The sequence below is a fragment of the Lonchura striata genome, chromosome 1 (assembly GCF_046129695.1).
Source record: "Lonchura striata isolate bLonStr1 chromosome 1, bLonStr1.mat, whole genome shotgun sequence".
Classification (NCBI taxonomy): Eukaryota; Metazoa; Chordata; class Aves; order Passeriformes; family Estrildidae; genus Lonchura; species Lonchura striata.
The window spans coordinates 146,514,179-146,538,137 of record NC_134603.1 but is presented as its reverse complement, the minus strand read 5'-3'; the positions used below and the strand labels follow the sequence as shown (position 1 = coordinate 146,538,137).

General features: G+C 36.8%; 1 protein-coding gene across 2 annotated transcripts in view; it reads left to right on the top strand.

Annotated features, from left to right (window-relative positions):
- Positions 1-23,959, top strand: part of WDR37 (WD repeat domain 37) — a 43,800-nt gene that overhangs the window by 5,626 nt on the left and 14,215 nt on the right. For both annotated transcript variants that reach the window (XM_021528819.3, XM_021528818.3), the window contains 10 exons: positions 3,747-3,924; positions 6,545-6,641; positions 8,328-8,423; positions 8,591-8,655; positions 13,756-13,891; positions 15,247-15,318; positions 17,252-17,296; positions 18,972-19,048; positions 20,754-20,991; positions 21,513-21,654. In XM_021528819.3, coding sequence (XP_021384494.1) covers positions 3,787-3,924; positions 6,545-6,641; positions 8,328-8,423; positions 8,591-8,655; positions 13,756-13,891; positions 15,247-15,318; positions 17,252-17,296; positions 18,972-19,048; positions 20,754-20,991; positions 21,513-21,654 — 1,106 coding nt within the window. In that variant the 5' untranslated portion in view covers positions 3,747-3,786. The remainder of the gene's footprint in view (positions 1-3,746; positions 3,925-6,544; positions 6,642-8,327; positions 8,424-8,590; positions 8,656-13,755; positions 13,892-15,246; positions 15,319-17,251; positions 17,297-18,971; positions 19,049-20,753; positions 20,992-21,512; positions 21,655-23,959) is intronic.

The window sequence follows — 23,959 nt, the reverse complement described above, 5'->3', positions numbered from 1 at the left end:
TCATATTGCCAAGGATCTGTTTTGTGAAATCTGCACTTGAAAAATCCATAGTTTTTTACTGCTGCAATTAGAATCAGAAGAGTTCTGAAATTGTCAAAGTGAAGTTAATATTTAAAGGGACACTGTCACTATTTTAAAACTGAATTTAAATCCTTGTTTCAAAAAAACCTCATTGATTATTACTCCATTACTCAAAGTTTGCAAGGCTGTTTGGTGGGATTCAGAACAATAATATTAAAGGCAGTGAAGCTATTTCCCTTAACTCCTCCTTCCCATCCTCTGTATGCACATGCCTGCTTGTGGCCTCTTTGGTTTCAGCTTTGCTGTGGCTGTGTGCACCCTCCTGCCGAGCCTGGGAACAGCTGCATGTTTGCCCTCTCCAGAACGTGCATGGGTGGTGTGTCATGCTGCTGCATGAGGAGAGGGCAGTCCCTGGCAGTGACACTGGCTGCAGGTGAAGTGCTGCTACCAAACAGGGACAGAGACGGCCGTGATTCCTACCCAGTCTGCTCCGTTTGCTCATGAGCTGCCTAAGTAGAAGCTTCTATGTAGAGAACGTGAGAATTTCACTCTGCAAAGATGTTATCTCATGCATATGACTGTGTCCCTTTAAATTCTATGTGCTAGAGAGTATAGCTGCCAAATCTGTGTGTACTGATGCTGAGTGCTGTAGTTGATTCACTGAGGGAAGGGATAGCACCCAGGGGGACCATGAAAACCTTCAGGAGGGGCCCCACAAAGTTCAACAGGGCCAACTGCAAGGTCCTGTACCTTGTGGTGGAGTAATCCCCAATATCAGTGCAGGCTGGAGGGCGCATGAATTGAGAGCAGTCCAGCAGAGAGGGACCTGGGGGTACTGGGGCATGAAAAACCACACATGAGGCAGAAATGTGTGCATACAGGCAATGGCACAAGAAGATGTGGGACCTGTTAGAGCTAGTCCAGAGAAGAGCCACAAAAGTTATCAGCATGCTGCAAACCTCTTCTGTGAAAAAAATAAAAAGCTGAGAGGTGGGGTTTTTAGCCCAAGAGGATTCTCTGGGGACACCTTATCAGGGTCTTTCAGTACTTAAAGGGAATTTTCGAGACAGGGAGACTTATTACCAGGGACTATAGTGATATGATAAGGGGTAATGATTTTAAACCAAAAGAGGGTAGAGTGAGATTAAATAGAAGGAAGAATTTTTTACAGTCAGGGTGGTGAAACGTGGGCACAGGATGGCCAGAGAGGCAGTGGATTCCCCACCTGTGGAAACGTTCAAGGTCAGGTTGGACAGGGCTCTGAGCAACCTGATGCAGATAATATGTCCCTGCCCATTCCAGAGGAATGTGGCTAGATGACCTTTAAAGGTCCCTTCCAATGCAAATCATTCTACTCATAAAAAGGATATTGCTTGTTAATGTCCTCCAAAATGAAATAGCTCAGCAGACAGGGCAAGTGGAAACTAACATAGTTAAAACATTGGCTCCTAAGGCGTAAGGCACATTAATATCTTTGTGTCTAACAGTTCAGGAACCACATCTGGCAGGGATTAGAAATTGCCTTTTGGGGTTTTTTACCCTGCTACACCCCCAGATCTTAAGTGAAATGGTCTTAATGGATTTATGGGATTATATGTAGCTATGTGTTTGAATAAAACTGTCTTAACAAATCTACCTTTGTGCACACTGATGATTCTGGCCTTAAAATGTAATCCCAAACTGCAGAATATGGTAACTGAAAGCCGTTGAAAGAGTGGTTCCCGAGGGAGCTAAGAAGCAGGATGGAAGAGGTGAGATTATATATATGTGTGCTTGGGATCTGCTCCTTTTTTGAAAAGAAATAGAACTGTGATGAGCACAGAAAACCTGTTCCTCATTCTTGACCGTATGTCTGTGAATAGGAAGATACTTAGTGAAGCCCAGAAAATTGGCAGTAACTGTTTATGGAATAGACTTTTAAAAAAATTTGTAGAGGAATCTAGTCACAGTGAATAGCAGAATTTAAGCAAATAAAGAACTACCCAACGGTAGTTTTTTCTAGTCTCTTATTTAATTTGTGAATGTAGGTATTTAGTTACTACTGATTAATCACACATAAAAAGCTCTGATGGGATTAGGTGCAGGGGAGGACTCTGTGGAATCCAGAGGATATGAAAAATAAAAGTTAGTACAGTACAGGTCACTGGTGCAACCTAAATTTTATTTTAGATTCACTATGGAATTGGTGTCAGGTTACTGGAACGCAGTTGTTCCAAAAGCTAATTAAAATACTGAATTTTTTAATAAGGATGGATGGGCATTGAAATCTTAACTAAATCTAGTCTCATTTTTGATACTAATATCTATATACATTTTGATTTTGGATATAAAACCCAAAGGAGATTCCAAGCTCTTGTTATTCTCGGTGCATACTGTGTTTTTGGGAAGGTATGCTTTTCCTTGGCTTTATGATCTGTTGGAAAGCTGAAAACACCATGTCAAAGTCCTGAACTGGTTAATGCCTGGTCTTGTTAATAGCAGTGGTGCTCATTCCTAGCGTGAGATCCAGCGTGTTGGTGGATCTTAAATTGGAAATGGCCCTGGGTTTGGTTTAAATTTTCTCTGATCAACTTGTCTAAAAGGAAGCTCAGTTGCCTGGTTAGCTTTGCCAACTCTGCTCTCCTATTTCTCTGCAGACTATTGCACCTATTTTAAGTTTTAATTGTTTCAGAAATGATTTATGCTGGAGAATGAGTTTTTATTTTGTTCTCATTGTGCATGATTGAAAAGTTTTGGATAATCAATCCTGAAACATTTGAAATGTTTAACAACTGGTACCCCACAAAACAAAAAAATAATTTCTGTTGAATGTCAGGTTTAAATGTAAAAAAAATCTTGTAATTAAATGTTTGTAAAAATAAGATTTTGACAGTAAAGAATATATTCTCTATATTTATGCAATCAAACATAATTTGATTTTTCTTATATATTCTCCACATTTATGCAATAAATCAGAAATAATTTAATTTTTCTTAAACAGGGGAAGCAGTAGCTTATACATGGTAATACTGTTTGGTGATACTGTCAGGTGTTTTTAGGCATATTGAAATGCATGTATTTGGCTTTATCAAGGTGGCAGAAATGAACCATATCACCAGCAGCCTGTTAAGTCAGGTGCACTTTCACTACTCTCATAAGTTCATGGGCACTTTCATTATTAAGGGAAGTGAAACCATGAGCTGCCAAAAATGGTAGAAGGTAGTTTTCAGAACTTCTGTCATGGAAATTAATTTCTGCCTAAGCCTGAGCAAGAACATCTGTTAAATTTTGTATAGCAGTGTTTACAGTTGAATAATACATTTTTAACCTGACAGTGTCCCTAAATTACCATGTTTGCTTTCATTTTCCAGCTGGGTTTTAATTTTGCATGCATTTCAGTGAACTATAATATGCATAGTAGTTATTTCCTGGAAGCATTTTGGGGCTGTCTTTGCTGGTGTTCTCCAAAATGAGCAAGGAAGTGGAATTTATTTTCCTTTTGTGGAGGTTTGTTAGCTAATGAATAAATAATGCAGAAGCAATCCCATTCTATTTACATATATGCATATGATTTTGAATTTAATGTTGTTTGAAGAACAGCTGTAAGTAAGAGGCATCTCTTCTTTTTAATGACAACCCAAGCAACGCCAAAGTTTAGTAGAACTAAATACTTCCATTTTGAGAAAAATATTTAAATAGCGGTGTGCTTGGCAAAGCAATTTGTAATGTATAATGCTTGTCCTTAGTTTATCATAGGAGCCTCTGTGAAGCTGTTTCTTTGAAGTAATGCCAATAGAAAGTGGAAGCTGTGCATCTGCTCGCCAAGCAAAGCAGAAACGTAAATCACACAGCCTTTCTATCCGGAGAACCAACAGTTCCGAGCAGGAACGGGCAGGACTGCAGAGAGACATGTTGGAAGGCCAGGTAAGGTGATACTTGGTAGAGCTTGCATCTCTTTTTTATGTGTTTCCTTTGGGGAGAAGCTAAACAAACTTAAATATTGAAATACGTCCAGTAAAGCTGCAGGAGCAGCAGATTTGGTTACTTGTAAGTGCTCACTGCCTTTGGAGATCATTGATGTGAATGTTGACAGTGCTTCAGGTTGTGTTGAGACCTGTGGAGTTTATCAGCTTCTGTGTATTCTTAGATGAATGATAAAGCCATAAAACAGTGTAAACCACAACCTGTTTATTCACTGCAACCTCTCCCCACTGCCTGCAAAAGAAAAAGTTCAGGATTGATTCTTGCTTTCATAAGTTTGCACTTGGAATAGTAGCAAGCCAGAAATATGAATAAACCAAATACTTCTTATGATGACTCTGATAGGGAAAATATTAGTTGGAACGCTGTTCTGCATTCCTTTTCATAAAGTAAACAAATACTGCCTGTCTGACAGAAGTGTGAGCTAACTCAGATTTTTGTTTGTGTGGGTTTTTTCTTGTGTGGCTCAAATAAAGGTGAGCTATTCTGGGATTAAATTTAAGGAAAAAAACAGCACCCACTGCTTCTGTAGCTTTCTTAGTCATGTCACTGTAGTGGGTGCAATCTGGACTTGGAGTGTTACACCTAAAAATTCTGAGATTACTTGTAGGTAAGGCATCTGTCAGAAGCAGTACTGGCAAATAGAAGGAAATACCAGTTTAAAAAGTATTACTTGTCAAATTGACTACTCAGTGTTAGTGTGGGACTGGCAAAGATGATGCAAAGCTTGATTTTTATGAGACAGTTGGTTTGAAATACAAATGGAGTTTGGCTTTGAGAAACCTCACATGGAAGCCTCCAGATAATGCTGAAGGGAAAACCTGGTGTTTTCTCAGTGTTGCAACTTTTTTTTTTTTAATCTATTTTTTTCAGTAAATCATAGCATTAGTTTTCGGGGAATTAACAGAGCCTAGGTTGTTGCTTCTAGTCATCTAGAAGTTGGAGAATCAAGTATTGGGATAGAAAACTCTTCATGCATTTGGAGCTACTGCAGCCTTACTTCAGGAAAGGCATGAAGGGCAGCTGATTGGTCAAGACATGCTGTCACCCCTGCATAGTAAACCAAAATGTTAGGCTGTTTCAAGTGTTTTAGGCTGTAATGCATAGATGTTTAAAATGTTTTATCTATCATCTCGTTGGATATTGTTGACCTTGAACAGCTAGGTGGCAGATTCTATCAAGTAGAGGGTATTAGTGCCCCTTCACAGTGGAGCTGTAAACCTCATGAGATCTAGCTAAGGGCTTCTGCAGATAAAGAGGTAACATTATTACATGCTGTTTTAATAAGCTATTTTAAACAATGCCAACTTTAAAGAGAGGAAAGGAAGTGAATGCATTTTACTCTCTTGGTTACTTCATTACAAGTTCAGGTTTGTTTGTATTTTCAGGCTTTGAGAAGTGGTTAGAAAAACTTCTCTACAGCTCCTTTTTAGTAGCAAAAGTTGTTAGATAAGTTAGTTTCTTCCATAACCTTGCTCTTTGAAATTATTCAAAATAATTCTTCTAACTTCAGTGTTTCTCTTAATAGTGTTTAATATATTTAGTATTTTTGTTTAATCAGTTTTGTTTCAAGTTGGCTTTAATTAGGATATGTTTTGCTTCTGGTGGTCTGTGAATGCCTGAACAGAAGAACTCTGTCAAGGGAGAGTCAGATGAAGAAAGGAATGATTTAGAGGGGCTTAAGGAGCATGATCTCACTTCTTCCAGCACAGTGCCACAGCTTAAACCAGCTGTGAACCTGTGTAAAACTGTGCACAAAGCAGGTGTGTTCTGTGTCATGGCTATGAGTAGTTTCTCTTGCTTTCTCTTTAAACTTGGGAAATAACTTACACAGCCAGGGTCATGGCTGGCCTTTCCCACTGTGCCTGCAGACAATTCCCGGGGCTGTGGCGGAAGGTGACTCAGTTAAGTGAAAACTGTTTTTAAAAAAAGTTTATAGCTGGCTACCTAGGTAAATAGTAAGTGTAGTAAGCCAATTTACATATTGTAATCTACAGGCAACTGAAGAATAGAGTGCTCAAGTAATATCTGAGGAGGGAAGGATTAGAAATTGTAGTTTTCTTCACACTTAGTTATGGTTCGTGACAAAAGTAGGTAAATGTTAAAAATACATTTAAAATTTTAGTTTGTCTTGAGCTTTGGTAATAATATGCATTGTGTTCACAACTTTCTAACCCATTGCTTGAATTACTTTTTCAAACAAAGGTATTGTTTTTTCTTGAACTGGAAACATATTGATATGAAAAATAATTTTTTCTCGCTTTCTGTTTTGTTAAATGAATTGTACATGCATCTTGATTTTATAATTTTTCTCTAGTAAAGAAAACCAAAACAAATACCATAGGTGATTTGAATGCTATCCCTTGAAAGAGAAAGAATATATAAAATGAATAACTCTGTGATTCATAGAGCTATTTGCTTTGTGTTGTACACTAGCGGTAGTTTTAATTTGCCTCCTTGCTGGGACATTGAGAGAACTGTTTAAAATAACTTCAAGACTGAAGAGTAATTTTATCAAATATATGTAAAGAAAAAGATAATTCCCCAATATTTTACCTCCTAGGATTCTAAGTTACCATCTGCTGTCCGGAATACACTCCTTGAACTTTTTGGACAAATAGAGCGGGAATTTGAAAACCTATATCTTGAAAATTTGGAATGTGAGTATCTGTTTTTTTTCTCCAACCTATGAATTGTTTGTGTTTAGGTTATAGTAAAATTAATCAAAACACTTGCATTGGATATTGTAGTATAATTATTGTAGCTTTTCTGTGAGCAGTTTAGTAGTTGTTCTGAACTTGTAGCTAAAGATGGAGTTTGTACCTTTTCAGAAAAATCACTTTCTTAGCTCTTCAATGCAAGCAGTGAGAACTGATGTCTGTCAAAGCCAGTAAAGGGTCTGTCTCCTTACCATTGTAGGTTCTGGTTATGTTAATCTTCAGAAACTCCATCCAGCCTTTGAAGTTTTTGGCTTTGTTTTATATTTACAGGCTTAATTTTAATGGTGTGATATTAATAAATAAAATTGGAAAAACTACTTGCTTGAAAAAGTGTAAAATGGGGTGGTTTTGGATCAAATGACTTACACATTGCATAACCAGCACCTGCAGCTCTTCAGGAGTTTTGAAGTCAAGCAGTCAGATAAAAATTCCAGATGTTATCTTAAAAAGATATTTGTTTGATGACAGTGCAATTGTGTGATAATGTAAGTGATGCAAGATGATGTAAGAGGATCCCAAGTTAAGTAACACAGGCCTGTACAGTAATACAGTAAAGCCTCCCTTGCTGGAATTTTAAGCTGTGTTACATTGGCTTGGATTCTGAATTGTGGAATATGTCTGATTTGGATCCAAGTCAATTTTTTTTCTACAGCTAATCAGTTCTCACAGTTAAATCAGACACTCATGTTATGGAAAAAAAAAATTCTTGCCTGCTTTTCTTGACATGTTCTGGGTTTTTTATTCTCTTAAAACCTGTGATTGTTTTGGTTAAAGGCTGTCATCAAAAATACACATTTTTTAGTGACAGTTTGCACAACTGAATTCTCGGCCTTCTGCTGAGAAATTGGCTGGTAGCAAGAAAAGTAGAATTTCCCTCCCCAGCCTTCAAAAATGCTTGTCAGAAAACAAGTGGTGGATTTGTACCCCTCAGAGTATGATTATTTTCCTTCTTTTCCATTTCTTTATCTGTAAGGTTTCTTCACCTCACAACTCTAGTTATGATTGTGACCTCTTTTCACCCCCCTGACAATTTCTAAATTTTTCTCTTCTCATGCTTAGTCTAATATTTTTTGTTCTTGGTCTAATTCTACTACACTAGTGGTGGAGTTACTGTATACAAACTTTTTTAAAAAAATAAATTCCAAAGTATAAAAATAGTAATTTGCAGCACTACCTTTCCTCTGAGACTCTAGTACTTATCAAGTATTCAGGATGAATGCTATTTGTGATTAATAACCTGTGTTAAGAAAGGATTCTGTGGCCAAAATATTTATGATGCCACAAGTTTTCTGTCTTCTGCTGGATTTAATTGAATACAGATGGGCCATGTATTTCAAATAAATGGTTTTGTTAAAGCTTAGCCTCATTTATTAGTAAGAGTAATTAGAAGCCACTAATACTTTGTGTGGAATCTGGGTCAAGGTTGATCTCTGGAAAATTCAGCATTCAGCAAAAGTCTTCCTTTTATGTCTTGGTGAGACCTGCTTTTATAAAATCCCAGTCCATCTCCTTTCCTTTCCTTAGCATAAAATAGTTTACTTACTAAGCATAACAGTTCTTAAATGGTGTGTTAATGCTGTTATTACTGACAGTTTTTGTAGTAATGTGAATTTCTCCATTTGTTAGTGCGTAGGGAGATTGATACACTGAATGAGCGCTTAGCGGGTGAAGGACAGACAATTGATGGTGCTGAACTGAGCAAGGGACAACTGAAAACAAAAGGTAAAAAAGCCATAAAGACTCCTAACCCAGTATTTTTGAATTCACTTTTTTGTACTTCATTGACCAAAACTTAGAATGTTACTGAAGGGAATGAATACCAGTTACTTATACAGAAAAGCTAATGCTGTATTTGAAATATCTTCCTTTGAATTTATTTGTCTCTACAGCCAGCCACAGTACCAGTCAGCTTTCTCAGAAATTAAAGACAACTTACAAGGCATCTACTAGCAAGGTATGAGACAAATTAAATCTCTTCTTATCCATGTGTACATTCATGTGAGACTAATGTGACTGTCTTTTAAGTTGTAAATTGTGGTTTCTTTAAGCTGGGTAGTAAGTAAATCTGCCTTCTAAGGAGCAGTATGTTTATCCTGGATTCATCAATGGCCCATTACTTCAACCAAACCATATGATATTCTTACAATAAATGCTCACCTTTTTTGAAGAAGGGATATTGGAGGGGAGAGAGTGTGCCCATGTGTATGTGGGAGTGATGTTTTGTAAATAGAACTAAAAAAATGATTCTGTTTCTGAGGGAAATAGAGAACTTGCTAGTGGATTTCTGAATAAAGATTTGGGTATTGCAGTTGAAATGGAGATTTAAGTAGGCACCTCTATGTGTACTATTACATATTTCTTTTTTAAACTAATTTTTATTTTTAGCTATGAGACTAGAACAACTTGTTTCCTTTATTTGCAAGCCTTATTCATCAGTTGCTAGTGATCTTTTTTTGCTTGGTGTTCTGGCACAGTTAACCTTTCTGATGCTTTTAATTTTTTACTTCTGCATCAGCCTGGTATTTTTGTTTTCCTCACTCCCCTTTTTCAATTTTTGCAGAGAGTTTACCTGCTGTTTTCTCTATATCAATCTTTTAATTATTCATTATTAAGGTTAAATAAAATGTGAGGAAACCTCAGTGGAATCTGGTATGTGAACCAGCTGTATAGGCAGCTCTGTGGTGACCTGTAATTCAGGCTGATACGTGGTGTAGGTGTCTTGGAAATGCCTTAAGTATGAAAGTTTGAGAGTAAGAATAGGGTAGTGAAATGGACTGAAGCTACTGTGGTTTATTTGGTCTCCTTTTTATCTTGTTTTTCAAACTTTTGTTCATGCCAATTTGATGCATAAAGGTGCCTCTCTCAAGACTTAATGACTTGCAAATTCTTTAATGACACCACTTAAATAGTGACAACGTGATATTAATAGGGACTGGATAGTTTTGACACACCTACTATGTAGTTATGAATTAGTACCCTTTTAGCCCTTTAGTGTAGTGTTGTGGTTTTGTTTAGTTTTTTTTTTGTTTGTTTGGGTTTTTTTGTTTGTTTTGATTTTTTTTGGTGGGTTTTTTTTTGACTTTTAGGCAGGTGTTAAATCCTTGTCTTCTTTTACTATCTTGGAAAAGGCAGACATCACAGATTCAGCATGGGAAGCTGGGAAGTTTGCAGAGGAAACTCCTGGGGAGCTGATATGCATGCACAGCAAAGCAGCCATGAGTAGTGGAGCGTAAAGAATTTAATACCTGAACATTATGTTCATCTCTTGTATCAATTGGTAGCCAACAGATGTCTGCATGTGCTAATGTATTTCTTTTCACAACTTTGAGTCAGAATGTACTGGGGAGTAGACAGGAACTGAAGAAAATTGCAACACTGAGAGCATCTCTATCCAGTATGTTCTTTGAAACCTTAATGCACTTCACAGAGGTGTTTTATTTTGCCCTCTCCTTCCTCCCCACATGGAAGAGTCAAAGCTGTAAACTTTTGCCTCCTGACCCACAGAGAGACTATAGCAAAGAGTTAGGAAAGAACATAACTTTCTAACAAGCCATGATTTTTCCATCTGTACCTTGACTGGATGTAGTTCCCCAATACCCTGTCTGAGGAAAAACACATTTAGAGTTGTAAGAGTTCAACAGCTTTGAAATTCTTATGGCTGTACTTTCTATGAGCATTGAATGAACAATACTGTTTCCCAAAGTGGTTGTGTTCCAAACTCCCAGGGGTAGTAGATCACAAGTTTTCCTCTTCAGCCCTGCCTTATACTATCTACCATATAGGATGTTTCTTGGGTGTGTAGCTTTTTGGATTGGTTAGGGGGTTTTTTGCCTGTGGAATATTAGAAGAGACTTAAGTTTTACAAACCATTGTTTTGTGTAATTGCACACAACTACATTTTTCAGATTGGCAGTGCATATAGAATTAATTTTTTTCCTGAAAGAAACTTTACTTTCACTATTTGCTTAGTCTAATGAGAAGACTGATCCTTGACTGCTTTAATATTGGTAAAAAATACTAGGACTTGGTAAGAATACTAAAGCAATCTGTTTATTCTCTTGGAGAAAATGCTGAAGTGAACATTCTTTATTCAAGCCCTTCATATGAAATTACAATACTCGAATATTTTTCATCACTTAGCTATATATCAAGTTGGCAAAACTAATTTCAGAAAAGCATGGTTTTAGCAGCAAGAGTCATCCACCAGTATCCAAATCTTGAAGAGGTAGAGTAGATTTAACACTTAGTACTCTTAAAGCTCATTTTTGTTAATGGACAAGATCATGTAATTTAACTACTGTTGGTTTTAGATGCAGGAATCACTGTATGAAAGCCATGTTTTGATATTAACAAAATGTAATGGCTGCTGTTGATGCCTGGCTTTATGAAAGTTGCTACAACATTAGGGAAGCATCAGTTGTTTATGCAGAGTCCTCAAATGAACATAAATGATGTAACTTGCTCCATCCGAACTGAATTCCGGGATCTCTAATTTGTCTAGATCAAGATAAAGACTCTTAAAATAAAGTATTTATGCACCCCTTAGTTAAGAGGAATAAAACATTTTTGACTGTGTAGTTTTGCCCTCACTGCTTAAAGTTGCTTCACAGGCACAGTTGTTCATCAGGCACAGTGCAATGCTGCTGGACTGGTCCTGGGTTGATCAGGTTTTCATTCTTATTTTTTAATGTGCCCTGCCTCTTTGTTGCAGGGTGCCTCATTCTGCTTGCCATGCAGAGTTTCAGTTTGTATTCAATTTTCACTTGTTTACATAGTAAACAATTGTTTCCCTATTAACAAATCTTTGTAGAAGGGCATACATGAAACTGTATCAATTTAAGAAAGGGGACAGACAAAGGTGAAACACACTCAGGATGTGGTTGGTCATTTATTTGTGTATGGTGATCTACAGAAGTTACTTCAGAAATTTTCTGCGCTACAGAGACCACTTTTTAGCAAGTTGCATGTTCTTTAAATATTTCCTTTCCTGTCTTGGGACATTGTTTATGTGTGTTTAGCAAACCAGGAAGTAGTCCAGGCCCTGTCTAGTTTATCCAATTGCTGGTATGCGAGGTGAAGGGCAAAAAAATAAAGGAAAAAAAAGCTTGGAAAAAGTATGTGTTGAGTAAATATCTGTATCAGGATATTTACTGTTGGATAGTGTTCTTGAACTCTTTTCTTAAAGACTGCTAATACCACAAAAGGAGTTTTACATCCTTGCTGTTAAATGACTAGTGAAACCACTGTCCAGCAGTTTTTGAAATTCTGTTTGTTGATGGGTGGGGGATAGTTTCTCCTAGATAACTTTTGCATGGGGAGTTTAACTCAACATTAGAAAGACAGAACAGAATGCAAGCAGAGGGTGAGTTGGAAAATACCAAGTTTGGAGTTTGAACTGATTGCAGTATTAGTCCTTTTCTGTTAGTACTTAATTCAGCTGTTCCACTTCTCATACATGAGTCCATTTAATTTAAGGACTGTATTCAATGTGAAAGTTGTATCTGTAGGATTGTGTTCAAAATTTAGGAAATTCTGCAGTATGGTTGAACTAGTAATCTTTACCATTAGCCCATTTTCTTTTCAGTGCATCTGTAATGACTGCTTCTTCTGCTGCTGTAAAACCAAAATGCATATTAGCTGATAATGTGGAATTCAAATAGGACATTATGATTTCATCATTGGAGAGTTGACATGCTTAGGATTTGGAATGCTCTTGCAGATTTTCTTTTAGCTTTAAAAACCTTTTTTGAAGTAATTTGCTTTAATGACATACTTAAGACCTTCTATTTTAATACCAGAAACTAATGGGATTTTACCCTTAGTTTATTGTATCTGAAATGTAGACTTAATTAACTTTCTAACTTTTAGTAAGCTGTAGATAAGTCTTAATGTGATTTATGTTGATGTATTTAAAGGTTTTGATTTAACTGGTCAAATACCTGCCTGTAATTCCATGCTGAGGAAAACACTGATAAATTGAAGTTGTCTTTTTGTTTCAGTTTAACAAAGCTTTAGAGGTAGTCTTTCTCAAAGAAGCGTCACGAGCTTCAAGACTCGTGGGGTAAAATAGGGTATTTGTAATGGTGGTCTTAACTTTTTAAAGCCATCTTTCATAACTCTTGTTTTCAATTTCACTGGAGGTGTTCAGCAAGAGAAACTTTTTTTCCTTGAATATCGCAACTTCCTTTATCATGAAATGTGGAATTTCTGCAATCTGCATACTTTCTGTAGATGCTGAATGTTTTGAGCATTCCTGCACTGTACTGACTTGTAGTTTTACTGTTTTACTAGTCTTTTCTTCCTTTTGTTTGATATTACTTATGCACATAGTAATTTGGATTTAATGAGCCTTCTCTCTTTTTCCCCTAATAGCTTCACTTGGAGGGAACATGCTTATCAAATGTTTAGATGAGTTTGACATATTTTTTTAAAAGCTTCATTACACAAATAAACAGACATATGCTCTCAGGTTGATGTTTGATTTGATTAGCTTCGTGCAGTTTTAAAGAAAAACAGCAGTGAGTGTTTTAATCTGGAATGTTTCTGGGTCTTCCTATAATTACATAATAAGTACATTTTTTTCAAAGACATTACACTGGCTAGCAGAGACTGAGTTACCAGATATACTTATTTGGGAATAGGCAAGGAAAGTTGTAAGATCTTTTGCTGGGTTTGTTTTTTTTTTTTTGCCTTTTTTTTTTCTTTCTTTTTATTTTTCTTTTTTTTTTTTTCATTAAAATCCTTACCCAGACTGAATGAGAAATGCACTCTGCACTTGTACAAGTCATTATTCCAATGAGATTGATTTAATGTAGTGCAGAATAGTTTGTCTTGCATTCTGTAAAAGGGCTGCTATTAAAAAAGAAAAAAAAAAAAGAGAGGTATGTTTGCATCCAAACTCGCTTTCCTACTATCAAATGTCAAATTTTTGACAGTAGTGATTTGTCAGAATATGAAAGAATCATGGAAAAGTTAATAGCCATTTTTATTTGTGAGATAATTACCTAATCTTGGATCGATATGGAAAAAAATGTTGGTGTCTCTGCTATTTCAGATTGTATCCAGTTTTAAAACTACAACATCAAGGGCAATCTGTCAACTGTTAAAGGAATATGTTGGCCACAGGGATGGTATTTGGGATGTCAGTGTCGCGAAAACTCAGCCAGTGGTGTTGGGAACTGCCTCTGCTGGTAAAGTTTTGTGTTGCTTGAATTTTTAGAAAATTCTGATTAAGTCCTTAAGCTATAGCAAATACAAATCCAAAGCTTACTCAAAAACTGAGCTTCACACTGAAAGAGTCCTTTTAAAGAAGTTCTGTAGCTGAAAAATTATTAAAATTGGAATTGCCTTTCCCTTAGAAGGTTCAAGCATGCTTGTTGGTCTTTCTAAAGTGTGTGCCAGTTCACTTCCATGCAGGTCACACTCTCCTTAGTCAGCCCTGGCATGTTGGGTAGGGCGGGTGGGATGGGGAGCTGCTTGCTCGGGGAGGCCTCTGGCACAGAATTCCATACAGCTGGATACAGAGATCCCTACAGGCTTTCTATCCCAGCATTGTTTAGTCTTTGTCTTTTTATCTTTTTATAGAAGCTGTACATGTGGTCATAGTTTGCTTATTCTTGTATTCCTGAATTGTCTTTTGCCTCGGAACACAGGGGCAGCTAAAAATCTTCATGTTCAGTCCCTTTTACTTTATTAGATTTATTCCTTCCACTTGAGGGGGTACAACTACTAATGAACAAGTCACTAAATCTGTTATAGTCCAAAAATCAATGTAAAGACTTGTGTAGTTTTGGAAAATTATTAGGAAAAGAAATCATAACCAGACAGAATCAGTCAATTTGAAGTGACATTCTTTTGAAGCTGGAACAGAATCTGAAGTTATTGACTAGACTTTAATACTTACAGACCAGAAATCTCTGCTTCTTGAACTGAACTGTTACAATTTTTGTGTGCCTGCTGAGGGGGCACATTTTTTCTTTGTGTGGGACATCTTGTCTTTGTCCTGATTTGACTTGGAAGCCGTTCTCCAATTCAGCTTTAAGGTACTACCCACTTAAGTAATTTAATTAATTATTTATTTTTGGGTGTGACAGGATAAAGGAGTGGCATTTGGAGTGATTTCCTTTTTAAATTAATTTTTTTAGTGCTCTGAAATGACCTATATGCGCTTTGGGATTTCCATGTAGGAAGTAAATAGATTGTGCAGAGAATTCCTGTTTGTAGTGGCTGCCTTTTTCACCATGGAATGCTTTCTCTGTTTTTTTTTTTTTTTTTTCTCCTCATGATATACAGCTGGAGCATTATACAGAATTTGCCTTTCAATTTGCCTTGTTGCAAATCAATCTGATTAGGACAGCACCTTTACTTTTTGGGGGAGATGTGTACAATGATAAGAAAATGTTAAGTTTTGTATATAAGGTGGTAGTCAAGAGTTCTACATTTAAAATCTATTTCATATGGTATGTGCTATAACTTGTTTGTTGAAAGGGTAAAAATTAAAAACATATGTTTTTAACTATTTACAGCTGCTTTTTAATCTTTGTAGATCACACTGCTTTGCTGTGGAGCATAGAAACAGGGAAGTGCCTTGTCAAGTATGTAGGGCATGTCGGCTCAGGTAAGATAAGAGCATGTTGTGAAAACTGGGAACAGAGCATGGGAGGGGAAATGTGTTTTGGCCGGCTACAGAAATGTTTATTGTGGTTTCACTTGCAGTTTTGCCAACAACATTAACAAGTCAATTGTGCAATTCCACTAATTTTTATACAGAGGGTGTTTTGTAATATGATTCTTTATTGGAGAGGCACATTAAGACAGTTCTGCAAATGCTACATGAATAAACAAGTCCATATAGAGAAATTTACAGGCACAGTTAAAACACTTAGAAGTTAAATGTCAGAACTCATTGTGGTCTTGTGCATGTGGAGAACAAAAGAAACTTATATAAGCAGAAATTAGCTGTCTTGCAGGATCTGTGTTATATTTGAGTTAGAACTACAGATGCTAGGTGAATTTCTTTTTGCAATTCTTAAGATCTCATATATAATTTGCTGCATAATGCACAGATCTTGTTTTTAAGACAGTTAATTAAATATAGGTATTTGTCCATCTTTATACCAGTACGAATTTTGTGGAAACTGTTTTTTAAACCCCTCTTTGGGTTGGGAGGTGCAGTGCAGTGAGTGTCTTTAATGTTAATTTTTGGTGTCAAATTTGACAGGAACTTGATTAACACGCTTCTGCCTCTTAACACTCTTCTCCTCTTAGAATACAGGATTTTATAGACTAAAACTGGAGAGGTTTTCCATAGCTTTAACTTGCTGTTGTGACCTGAGCACTTTGAGTGATCATACCCTGGGAAAGTGAAGAACTCAGTTATTGATCAGGATTGTTTGGTTAAATAACTTAGCAGATCACACAAACTTTGTGGCAAGGGTACAGGTAGAATTAAATTCTCTGCTTCAGCTGTGAGTTGTACTTTTTCTTCCTGCTACATGACTTCTAGCTCTTACAGCACAAAGATAAATGCATAGAAACAACTGGTAACTTGTAAATGTGTTCAGGTATCTCAGGTTGTTTGCTGCATGGGCCTCTAAGTTCTATAAAGTCATGTTTGAAAACTTCACTCACTTGAACTTTCATGCTGGTAGTTTTCTTTTAAAATTGCTATTTGGATAACTATGAAAATAAGAAGTTCTAACCTGTATTTAAACAGTTGTGTTTGAACAACTGTGTTTGACCATCAACAAAAGAAAAATTGTATTGTATATAAATTTTATATAACTATATACATCTCTAAATTAAAATAGAAATAATGTATTTTTTATGTAATAAAACTTTTTTTGTTTGATAGTTGATTTGAAATGGTGCAAAGGTGTTGGGTGCCAGCAGCTGGTGCACCATAGAGCTAGTTCAGTTTAAGGAGTATCTTTTTAGACTCATTGCACCACGCTCTCCCAACAGCATAAGCATCTATTTTACTTGTATAATGGATGGAAATGAGTTCTAAGTTCTGTCATTAATTGAATCTTATGCACTGAAATGAAATGAAGAGCTTTGTTGGTTGATAGAATTCCTGCAGGCTTTGATTACATCAAAATCATGTTTTGATTGCATATGGTTACAGGACTGAAATCTGATTTATGTTGCTTGCATCAGGTTTTCAGGCATTTGTACTTGCAATGCTAAGTAATAAGCAGGATGTTGATGGTAACATATAGTAAGTTTTCATTGAGTTAGAAATAATTATGAATGCTTAAATTCTCTTTATGGAATTCCAGAGCATTATCCCCTGTCAGTTTTGAATGTGGTTTGTTTACCCTCTCTGACATGAACCACTTCAGGAAATAACTTGCTAGAAAATGTGTTATTGTATGTATAATCAATTTTAGCTGCTTTCCTTGATACTACACTTCATATCACCTAAAAGATTACTAAGAAAAATTGCTGAAAACTTAAGATGACTTGATTTTTCAATGCTTTTAATGATAAGATATTGTGAAACAATTATTTTAGTATACTAACTTAAAACTTTACTTTGCTTCATACAGTAAACTCCATAAAGTTTCATCCCACTGAGCAAGTGGCTCTTACAGGTATGTAGAGTTTTTTCATATGTTAAGTATGTTAATCTTGATGGAAAATAAGTGTAATTTGCTAGTTTGATCTGGTTGTAGCCTCTCTCCCTATTGCTTGTCAGCATCCTTGTTGATTGAAGTATTTTTATATTTGAAAGCATAACAAATCAGAGCTCGATCTTGCCATCTGTGTTTTTCATGTCATGTTGTCATTTGTGCTTGTCTGTTCCAAACCAGACACTTAAAACCATACATCAGGTGAATGTTCTGGAATTCATCCCAGAGTACTCAAAGAACTAGTGGGTGTTGTGGCAGGATACCTCCTGATTACCTACCAAAGTTCTTGGGAGTCTGGAGAGGTCCCTTCTGAGTAGTGTTACTCCAATATTACAAGAAGGGTGTGAGGAAAGAGCAGTGGAACTACAGACCTGTTAATCTAATCTCAGTTCCTGAAAAAATTACAGAGATTATACTGGGTACTGCTGAAAGGCATTTAAAGAATAATGCAGTCATCAGGCACTGTCAACATGGATTCACAAAGGGAAGGTCCTATTTAATTTATTTGACATCCTTCTAGGATAAGGTCACCTGCCTAGTGGTTGAAGATGTGGTGGATTAAGTTTTTCTAGTTTTTAATAAGGGTTTTGGTACTGTCCTTCACAGTGTTGTTCTGGACAAGCTGTTGAGCTGTGGGGTGAGCTGGTTCACGGTGTGCTGTGTGGGCAGCTGGCTGAAGGGCAGAGCTCAGAGGGTTGTAGTAAATGGGGCTGTGTCTGCCTGGCAGAGGATCCCCAGTGGTGTTCCTCAGGAATCAGTTCTAGGGCCAGCCCTGTTCCGTAGATTTATCAGTGACCTGGATGCAGAAGTTGAATGCATCATTAGCTAGTTTGTTGGTCATATCAAACTGGGAGGTGCTGCTGATTCTCATGAGGGACAGGAGGCCTTTCAGAGGGATCCAAAAAAGTGAGAGCACTGGGTGATGATTAATGGGATGAAATTTAACAAGTTCCAGTGCTGGATGCTGCAGCTAAAATAGAGTAATACTGAGCACAGGTATAAATCGGGCTGGAGAGCAGTTCTAATCCTGCAGGATTAGAACATGTTTGTTCTGACCATAGCAAGGACAATCTTGAGTTTGTCCTTAGTTAATAATGAATAAGTCTATTTTAAACAGATGGAGTTAAAATCACATGGTGCCTTCTGAGCTGTAAACTGACACTACTTAAGCTGAGTTGTTTAAGGCAGAAGAGGAATAGCTTCATACTTGCTATTTTGGATTTCTCATTAAAACCATGATAAAAACATTTAATGGAAGAAGTAATTGAAATAAAGAACCCTAGTAATTTGAGAAACTATAAATGAATATCTGGTGATGTATTAAGTGCCTTCTTCAAATGCTACATATTGAGCAGTGGTGAGACTCGTGTTCTGATGTGTAGTATTCAAGTGATGTTTCACTGTAGGAGTGATTAATTTGGTACTGCTTAAATCTTGCATAATGAATTATGTTTGAGATGTTGAGACTTGTTTACCATAAAGTTCATAATGGTGTCTATTAGGAAAATACGTAACTTAGTATTACTAAATATAATATTAATGTCTGTTTATATTGCCCATGGAAATATTCGAAATATTCTTAGGTATTTTCTCTCTCTCTCTCTCTCTCTCTTTTTGCTTCTCTTCCCCTGTGCAGCATCTGGAGACCAGACAGCTCACATCTGGAGATACATAGTACAATTGCCTACACCTCAGCCAACTGCAGACTGCAATGTAAGCAATCAGCTTGCTGCAACTAAACTAATTGCGCAGCAATTTCATCAGATAGAGATTTTATGATAAGACTGAATGTTAAATTTACACATAATTTAAAAATTACATGATTTCAGGACTGCCAAAGGTGGGATTTTAAGGTTTTAGTTTATCAGCTGAATTTCAGCATTTCTTTGAAAATAGACTCCCTTCATGTTTTCAAAAGCATTTGGTGCAGAATAGAATTTACAGCTTCAAGTGCATTAATTGACTTCTTGTTCAAGGTAGTAAATGTGTAAATGAACAGTCAAATAACTTCATTTTTGTAATAATGAAGTTTTTTTTAAGTTGGTTAAATTTTTGTAGCGTAAGTTACTGAGGCACCTGTATTAGCTATAGTTGCTGTGGATTGAAAACTGTTGTTAAAGACTTGTAATTTTGGCATTTATTTGAGTCTTCATTGATTTCTAATCAACCCTTGCCAGCACACATTACAATGATTTTGTTGTCCCCAGGCCTTTATTTAGTCAGTATTTACTTTAAAGTGTAAACCTATCAAATGCTTATTTTACTTAAAAGTACCCTTACTAAATTGTGAAGAAAACATAATTTATAGCATGAGCTTCTCAGTAAGCTAAGTAGTGGCAAGAGTTGACTGTTTAATATGAGGTAAATTTCAGAATGGAAAATGCTTGATTCAGTTTATTTGATTTTTCATTTCCATTTTGAAATAAAATACAAATATTATCTTTTCCACCCCAAGTAACATAAGAGAAAGATGTTTTTGTCTTGTGTAAGTATAAAAGGAGTTCAGAGAATGTTTAATGATGAGCAAAAGAATTTATTTTGCATCCAGTTTCCATCAGCACTGCATGATCACTGTGTATTGACCAACAGACAAATATTGCTGTAGTGATTTGATTTTTAATGGATAAAAATATGTCTGTAAATTACTGTCTTCCCAAAGATTAACATAGTCATTGTCCTCTTAGATGTTTCCTACCTTTAAAAATTGAAAGGAGAAAAGTCCCTTAATAATGTGCTGCAATGAAACTCTAGGGTAATGCACTAACCAGATAGTACAGGGGACTGATACTCAGAGCTAAAGCATTTGGAGGGGATTTTAATATTAAGTAGAAACAGAATTATTTAGATTGGAAAAATTCTCTTTAAGGTCATCAAGTTCAGCTGTTAATCCATCACTGCCACAGCCCTCCACTAAACCATATCCTTAAGGGTGACATCTGCACATCTTTAAATTCCTCCAGGGATGTTGATTTCACCACTTCCCTGGCTTGATAACCTTTTTGGTGAAGAAATTTTTCCTCATATCCAGTCTAAACATGCCCTGATGCAACTTGAGGACACCTCCTTTTATCCTATCACTTGTTCCTTGGGAGAAGAGACTGACACCCACCTGGATGCTCTGTCCTTTCAGGGAGTTGTAGAGAGCAATGAGGTCTCCCCTGAGTCTCCTTTTCTCCAGGCTGAACAACTCCAGTTCCCTCAGCTGCACATCAGCAAGTTGTTAAAAGGAGTTATTAAAACTGCATTTAACTTACTGGTTATATTCCCTCAACTAAGTTTGTGATAGTGAGTACTGGAGTAGGCTGGGTGCAGCAGAATTAATTTACCCACATTCACATTAAGGGGACTGGGAGATGTAACTTAGAGACATTCCTTCCCTTTTATTCTGCATCTTTTTTTTCCCCCTTGCATTTTACAGCAAGTGTCTGGAGAAGATGAAGTTGAAATCTCAGATAAAGATGAACCTGATGGAGATGGAGAGGGTTCCAGTGATTGCCCCACGGTCAGAGCCCCATTAACTTCACTGAAAAGCCACCAAGGAGTGGTGATAGCAGCTGACTGGCTTGTTGGGGGGAAGCAAGCTGTGACAGCATCATGGGACAGGACAGCAAATCTGTATGATGTAGAGACTTCTGAACTTGTCCATTCTCTTACAGGTATTTGTTCACTCATAAAATAATAATAAAAAAAAAGGTGGTTTGTTTTTATACAAGGGATTATTTGTAGATACTAAACCATTGAGGAAAGAAAGTTGTTTCTCTGGAGCAGGATGTGAGTGTGTACCATGTGCTGCTCAGTGCTGTAATAGTTTTTAAAATTGCAGTCTTGTAAATCCCCTGAGCATGAATTTGCCTTCTTTTGAGCTTATTATTTAACCTATGAAAAAATAGTTGTTTAAATTGAATGTACCCAAATTTTAGCTCTTGCAAAAGGCTTTTGCTGTGTTCATGGTGTGTTAAGCAGCAATAACCTACTCTACTGAATATGAAATAAGTAGTGTGGTTTTTGCCTTCAAATACGTTCCCAAACTTTTACAGCAGTAACAGTATTAAAATTCAGAATGATTGTTACTCCTTTCTGTTTGGGAAAAAGAGAAAAAACCATCAGCACAGCATTCCAAGTGTATGTGGAAATGAAAAGTCTGATTTTCATTGCATGTTCTGGTTTGTGATTGTAGGGCACGACCAAGAGCTCACGCATTGTTGTACACATCCCACGCAGCGTCTCGTGGTGACATCGTCACGCGACACCACCTTCCGTCTGTGGGATTTCAGAGATCCTTCTATCCATTCTGTGAATGTCTTTCAGGGCCACACAGAGTAAGTGAGAGCTCCTTCACAGGTTTGCTCAAGTTTGAAAAGCTGCAAATACGCCCAGAGCTATTCCTATGTGCTTTTTGAGATACCGAGTTCATTCCTGTTTTGTGAGACTGATTTTCACAGAAACCCCCAGTTGTCCTCCTTCAAATGTAGCACAGCAGTACATAATTTCCAAAACAGCAGCCAGGGCTCTTGGTGTGCTATTGCTCATATGGTAGGTCTTGATAAAAATTGTTACAATTAATGGTCATTTAAGGTATGAGGTTCTTTTTGGCACTGGTTATGCTTGCAGCTTGGGGTTATTGCTGTAATGTAGTGGATCAAGCAGATTGCCTCTGCTTGTCTTGATACTCACTGTGAGGTAAAGGTTACTCCTTTGAAACCCATGGATAAAAAAGGATTAATTTTTACTCTTAAAAGCTTCTAATTTTTACATAAAATAAGAACTAAAAGGACAGGCACTGATTGCTGTGTTCTGTCAAAACAGTGATTCTGATGTAACATTTTTAGTTAACAATTTAGGCCTAATGTTGTTATATAGACTACTATTGAACATGGACAAATGTAGTCCTGAGAATCTGTGTTCTGGTGTTTACTTAACTTCCTGGTTTTTGGAGATCTGATACATGGAAAATGCAAGTGTAACTTGGAAATACTATACCCAAGGAAGCCAGTCTTTTCTTGACTTGTGAATATGTGAGCTTTTCTGTTTAGGAAAAAAATTCACCTCCCTTCTAGACAATAAAAGATGATTGATCCTAGTTCAAAATAGAAACCCCAGGTGTTTATTCACATTTCTGGTTTTTGTTAATTGTGTAATTTACATTATGATCGAGTTTCAGTACCCTCTTTTTCATTTTCTCAGCAATTGACTAGCCTACATATAACCAAACCACCTTTAACCCCCCCTCTGCCCTGGACTCCTGAGCTTGATAAATTACTTGGTGCATCATAATTGTTCTGTATAAGTGGCCATCTTCTCCTGATAGAGCAGTAAGCTTGATGTTGTGGCCTACATCCTAAAATTGTTTCATCTCATCACTTTTGTATTCTTCTGTCACTTTTCCTAGAATGTTTTATGAAGTTGTAAGGATTTGTATCAATTGGTGCTTGCATTTTTCCCCCAGCTGATTAACTACTTTGTCTCAGGGTGTTCTTTTAGGGAAATGACCAAGACTTGTGTTTTCCCATATATATGCTGAGACCAAATGATGTTGACCTTGAGTGATAGTGCATACTGTAAAAACTGTCAGCTGGTGTTTTGGCTTCTGTTGCTGAGACCTATAAACTAGCAGAGAGTTTATAGGAATGGAATAGACCTTGTGTAACCTCTTCAGCCACTCTTACTCTAGCTTTTAATTGTCTTCATATTTCTTCTGCTGTATCAGAAGAATACAGACAGATTGTCTCTGTTTTGTACTTTGAATGTATGAGGTTTTTAGTATTGACATAGACTTTTTCACTAAATAAACCCTAAATTTTATTATCTCGAAACTGATTTTATTTTTCAGTGGCCAGGGCTGTTGAGGTCTCTTATTTATGGAAGGGGCAATTCTCTTACAGAAGGTATTTCACTGATGAATGCAGACAGGGCAGAGATGGGGGGGGGGTGTCATTATTTTTGCAGTTGAGACATACTTTAAGGAATTTTATTTTTGTTCTTTTATTGTGCTGCCTACTGGCAATATTTTTAATATAAAAATATTTAATATTTTTAATATAAAATATTAAATATTTAAAAATATAAAATATTTTAAAATTACCATCTAATCAACACTGCAACAATCTCTTCACATTAAGCACATTAAGCACCATAGAAGAAACTGTTTTTTTTTTCTTTTGGCTTTTCTGAACATCTGAATAATTTGCCAAGTATTTAATATTTTGATAGGCCCTTGGCATCAGTTCTGTAAATTGGATGTTACAGTTGTTAACACCGATGATTTAAAGTCCTCAACCATAAGTTTTAACACCCTCTGGTTGAATAGTACCTGATGAGCCTGGCGCTCTCAGAGCAGCTATTTTTTCACCAGATCAGCTCCTAATGCGCTCTGCCAATATGATTAGATGCCAAACGTCTCAATCGTGAGGCCAGCATTCCGTGTTTGTTGTGTCGTACGCCCAAAATCTCCTTGCAGCGTTCCCTTCCTGCCCGCAGCCGCTCCCCAGCAGGTGGCAGCACCGCGCCGCGCCCGGCCCGAGGCAGCGCCTTTCATTAACCTTAATGAGCCGCTCCGCAGCGGAGCTCGCAGTGCCTCGGTATCGTGTGGAAACTAGAACTGATGCTGATGTGTTGAGAGACTAA